This window comes from Lactuca serriola, chromosome 8 (genome assembly GCF_051521515.1).
Source record: "Lactuca serriola cultivar US96UC23 chromosome 8, Lser_US96UC23_V15, whole genome shotgun sequence".
Taxonomy (NCBI): domain Eukaryota; kingdom Viridiplantae; phylum Streptophyta; class Magnoliopsida; order Asterales; family Asteraceae; genus Lactuca; species Lactuca serriola.
The window spans coordinates 32630131-32636029 of NC_136415.1; the positions used below are offsets into that span (position 1 = coordinate 32630131).

The following is a 5899-nucleotide window of genomic DNA, read 5'->3' on the forward strand; positions in this document are numbered from 1 at the left end:
CTCACTAAGCATTTATGATTACCGTGTTATGTGGTATATGTTTCAGGTACCAATGAGGATCGCAGGAAGGCGTCGACATGATCCGTACACACTCATGGAGTTTATGTATGGAGATTATGGGATATGTTTTGTTATGATAACATTGGATACATTATGTTTTGATATTATCTTATGAATAAATGTATTTTTTAAAAACGAAAAATTGTTTTGAAAGTTCACGTCGTTACAGAAACGTACGTTGGGTGTACCTCTTCTATGCGGGGCGTACGTAATTAGGGGTCAAACCCTAATTTTTAGGGTTTGGACCCTATTTAAACAACCCTATGCCCAAGGTTTCCTCCTTACCAACCTCCTTAGCCTTATTTGAGTACCATTTCGAAACCAAACCCCTTTCTAAAGAGAATTGACATTTGTGCGTGTTTGGTGTATCTACAAGAATAAGAAGCTTGGTTTAGGAGCATTAACCAAGAAGGAGCTTCTAGAGCCAAATTATATCCATCATTTTCAGCTTCATAAAGGTATAAAGCTTTGATCTATCTCATTCAATGCTTATATCCAGATCTAGTAGAGTTTTGGTCACTTTTGCTCCCATGAATGAGATCTAGTGGGAATTTACCACCCCAGAAGTTGTGAGTTGCTCCTCTTGATATTTCTGAGATCCGTAGTTTATAAATTAACATCTTGACGGTTGAGGATCAACTATGCATGAGTATATGTCAATTTGGTGAAGGTATGATGCTAAATTTAACATTTGAGTCCATTTGAGTCATGCAAAGGCATCAAGTTAGTGACTCTATGGGTTTAGATGTTCCCCAAGGTCTGGATCAGAAAAATAGACGTTCGGTCTTAAAGCATTAAGTGCTTAATGGGGTTTTGGTCATTAGAGGCGTATGTCGGGCGTACTCTAGCGTAAGCTACGCGTACGTGGGTGAAGCCGGGTATGCTTAGTCGCAAGTCAGTACGTTGGGCATACCCAGGTGGTACGCTAAGCGTACTCGATTAGGGGCCTTATGGGCTTTTTGATTTTGGGCCAATTGAGGGAAGGGTAAAATGGTCTTTTACCCTGGGATTCAGGATTAGTTGATTAAGTCCCAATTATGATTTATGACCCAATTTTTAATTGGGATTTTACTTGATTGGTTAATGCGGGGATTCTCCGGTCCAACAGCTCGGGCATCTATTTGATTGTCAGTAGACTGATGTTAGTTTGCTAACTATAGTATAAGACATTAGGGACTGTATGTTCCTGTAGTCTTTGTGACTCATGTTGTATGTGTTATATGCCCAGGGGCGGACCTATGGGGTCCATCATGGCATCGACAACCCCTGATGTCTCCGGCAACAGTGGAAAATTTTTCAAAAATTTTTGATTTTTTTTCTATTACCGTGCAACCCCTACTGTGAAATCTTGTGTCCATCCTTGTATAAGCCTATGTGTCTATTTGCTATATGTATGTGAGGTGAAATAGACATAGTACAGACTTGTACTGACATATGAGTTGAAATAGACTCGGGGGTGAAGTAGACCCGATGGTGAAATAGACCCAGTACAGCCTTGGGATGACATAGTTGAAATAGACTCGGAGGTGAAATAGACCTGATATAACCTTGAGCTAACGTATATGTATGGTATGCGATATTTTGCGGAACTCACTAAGCTTTGTGATTATGGTTTTCAGTTTATGTTTCAGGTACCTCTAATTTGAAGGAGGAGAGTTCGGGTTGATCGCATTGTATACACCATGATTTTCCGCTTATTTGACTCTGATGTACATTTGGGATGTTTATGGGTATTCTCTTAATACTTTATGGTTTTGACATTGGTTGATGATTTATTTAATATAAAAACGAAATTTTTGGTTCTGAGTTTTGGGATGTTACAACAGACAACCTGGTCGAATTGGCTTAAAAACAAAACAAAAAATCCCTTTGAGCTTAGACCCTTGTCATTATTCCCAATGGAGATAATATACCAGTAGAGGGAAAAGGCAATTGTACACTCATCGGTGGTACTAATATAAAAAGAGTCTTACATATATTTTAATTGCAATTTGCTATTTGTCAACCATTTGACTAATTACCTCTAATGTGCTATAACTTTTTTCCTGATTTTTATGTAACGCACAGATTGCAATCGAAGAACTTGATTGTCGCATGTGAGTGCAAGGGTGGTCTCTACCGAATGAGCATTGTGGCAAGTGACAAGAGAGTTGTGATGACAAAGCATTGAATTCGTATTTCTTGTTGTTCTAATTTTTCAGCATAAAAAGGTTAACCCTCGTTCAATAACACCATTTGTGAGTTTACTAAGGTCTAAAGTAGGTCTCAGATAAGATGTAGTCGGTTCTGAAATTAGTTTTAACGGGTCGAAACCAAAATAACTGAAAACAAAATTTGACTAAAGCATTAGATCAATAACCGGACTGATGGTAGGGATACGGTTCTAGTTCCCGATTATTTTGGGTGTAGAACTAGTAAGGACCAAAATGCATGAGTTGCTTGCTTTGGAACAAAAAAGAATTGATTTACGTTATGGAACCAAAAAAAATGAGATTGTTTAGTACAATTTTTTTAGAACATAAACACATCCACTATTCTACTACTAAATCCACACCTTTCACCCACAACATAAACCCTCAATCTTTGGTGAAAGGCACCGTCAACTCTTTATACGACTAGGCCAAAGATCCTTTAAAAATGCGGTTGTTTGGTACGTGTGTGTGTGTGTGTGTATATATATATATATATATATATATATATATATATATATATATAGAGAGAGAGAGAGAGAGAGAGAGAGAGATTAGGTGATTTTTTTGTCTTTGTCTTGTGTTTTAGAATTTTTACCAACAATTCTCATTGTTTGACACGTGTCACTCAATAGAAGCCGGCTTTTATCTGCTAAAGACAAACATAACCCAAAGTAACTCGTCTATAAATAAGGGAACTGATTACTTGTTAGTTGTTACATATATATTTCTCATACTACTAAAGACAATAAAGTTAACAAATTAGCAGCAACCTTTAGTGAGGGAATTTTTTTCATCTAAAAGTGGGATGGATCTAGCAAAAACCTGAATATAAGATGCAAAACCCGATAGCAAAAGCTAAGATCAGCTGCTCATTTTTCAGACTGATACAATAGATATCCTAAACATGAATGCAAACATTAGAATATAAGATGCAAAACCCTAAAATATCAAACAATACCTAGAAACAAAAAGGCTGAAAGTTTTTTGCATTTTCACAAATCACAAGATAGAATTCTTATCATCTAACTTTTTGCATTTTTGCAAGATAGAAGATAGTGATTAACCAAGACTGATACCAAACAATACTCTCCTAAAAACAGTATATACATTCCTCCTGTCAGACTTGAACACGCAACAATCAGGCATAGAAAAATGAAATAGATTCCATGAACTGCAACAGGCTAGAAACTGATTAAACCTTTTGGGAAACTAAAATAGAAATCAAACCCTAAACAAAACTAATAGGTGTATATGTAAATCTTTTATGTATAGATAGCAACAAGAAGCAAACAAAAACACAACATCCTTCACATCATACCAACAAAAGAAACTCATTTTTTGACCTTTTGACCATCCATCTGACCACTGATACCTCTTCAAATTTTCAATCGGGAGATGTTGCAACAACTCATCTCATGCTCCACAGGTGTTACCCAAACAAGACTGTCAACATACTCAACAACTTTAGATAGTCCATAACCAACCTCAAAACTTCTAGTCTTGGCTGCAATTGGATCATACAAACCTAAGCAATGATCATCATCATCATCATCATAGTAATTGGCAATTTCAAAAAGAAACTCATTGTGAAATGTAAATCCATATGGAATAATAACGCCATCAAACTGGGGAAACACATAATGTTTGACCCATGATTCAGCCACACCATAATCGTTCATCACCCATACCTCACATCCACCATCCATAACACCTAACATCACACAAAGTTTTCCTCCCAAAACACCTAAAGAGCGTTCCATGCTATCATCTATTGGAAAATCTGGAAGAGGAATCTCACGGAATGTCTCTTCAGCCAAGTCAAATGCAACTATCTTTTTTGACTTCCACTGTGAATCAACAAAATTAAACCAATGAACATGACCATCATGCCCGTCTACACAAAATTCAGTATAGTGCATAAACATTGAGTTTTGGATATGTGATGGAAACCTTTGAGGGATTAACTGCCAGAAACCCTTTCTCATGCTATACACCTCAACTTTGTATTCAACAGTTTCAAAATCAACATCAATTACAACTCTTTTAGATAATGGAAATAACGTGCTGCCTGGTTGGTGATCTCTTGTAATCTTAACAACTTTGTAATCATCTGATTTGGGATCAAATCCAAACCGAGGAGGAATTCCAACCATATCAGTATCATGGAAGGGAAATGAACTTGGCGGGAGAGTCAACACAGCAGAGAGAGAAGGGTTCCATATGTAAAACTTGGAATCATGAAGAGTTCCGTAACTAAAGCATATTAATCCGTTAACAGATCCAATGACATTGCCATATGTTTGTCTAGATTGGAGATTAACAGGTAGTTTAATGAAATCAGTAAGTTCATGATGGGGAGATCGAGAGGGGCATGCTGTGAAAGGTCGACCACCACAGAAAGAAAAATTGTATTTGAAAAACAAGAGAATATCATCGTTATTACGGATTGAAGACTGGAGGTGCAATTTTATGAAGGATGATTGAGATAAGTGAGTATTCCAAGATTTAGAGACACACCTCATTTGAGCAAGCTGCTTTGCCAATAATCGGATGAATATTTCTGATAAAACATCTCCTTGGAGGTCCTCAATAGTCGTTGGCTGTTGTGATGAAGCCATTTTCAAGCGCTAAAGAACTATAAAGGTCGATGAATTTATAATATTTGGCCAAGCCTCTTTGGAAAAGGATAGACTTAAAAGTTATAAACAAACTAAGAACAGATTTACAATGTGTACAAGAAATCTTCTGAAACAATTAACTGCTTTTAAGGGAAGTTATAACAACAAAATAATTTATCACAACTTGAATGAAAAAACTGATGACTAACAAGATTACACAGCATAAACTTGTAAAATCAGAAAAATTGAGTATAAAACTATGAAAAAACGAAGAAACCCTAACAGGGGCTTGAGTTTGAGAAAGAGTTCAGAGAAGAAACGATGTGTATATTGAGCAACTCTCTCAGCTTTAGTCATTTTTATATCTAGATACTTCGGGTATGACCCAGATGACATGTCGGGTCAAAAAGAGTCCGCGCTTTATACTGCATCTTCCATTTAGTGAGCCGCAGTCCACATGTACTAGCAATCTACAACTTTAGTCCTTCACTTGAAATACTCTTCCAAATCAGCTACCAGCATCAGCCCAATGAATCTATAGCCCATTATAATATTACTAGGTGTGAGACCCATGTATTACATGGGTTTATTTAAAAAATATATATATATATATATATATATATAATTTTAACAATTTGAAAACTTTAAATTTATAAGAAAAATAAGAAATTTTTTGAATTATTAAAATTAATGAGACTTTAATGCATTAGATACATTACATATATAAACCATTTCTAATAAATACCTTACATATATATTACCTTATATATTAAATGTGGATTTTAATTTAATAAAATAAAAAATACAATAAAATGACAAGTGGAAAATAGATAAATTTAAAATTTCTAGAAAATGTCATGTGTCCAAATGAATGAGAAGATGACATGTGGCAAAGTCATTTTCATTTATTATGGTAGATTTGAGTCCGGGATATAGAATACCCCAACCAACCTCACGAGAGATTCAATATTAAACATAATTCAAGGAAAAAAAATACAACTATATGTATAATTAATTCCCCATCAAATA

The 5899-nt window shown here is 35.5% G+C and overlaps 1 protein-coding gene across 1 annotated transcript; it reads right to left on the bottom strand.

Moving 5' to 3' along the window:
* Nucleotides 1-3223: 3223 nt before the first annotated feature.
* LOC145070082 (F-box/kelch-repeat protein At3g06240-like) lies at nt 3224-5187 on the bottom strand. Its single transcript, XM_079017006.1, has one exon. It carries the CDS (start codon nt 4868-4870, stop codon nt 3629-3631), a length of 1242 nt encoding a protein of 413 aa, XP_078873132.1. The 5' UTR covers nt 4871-5187; the 3' UTR covers nt 3224-3628.
* Nucleotides 5188-5899: the final 712 nt, after the last annotated feature.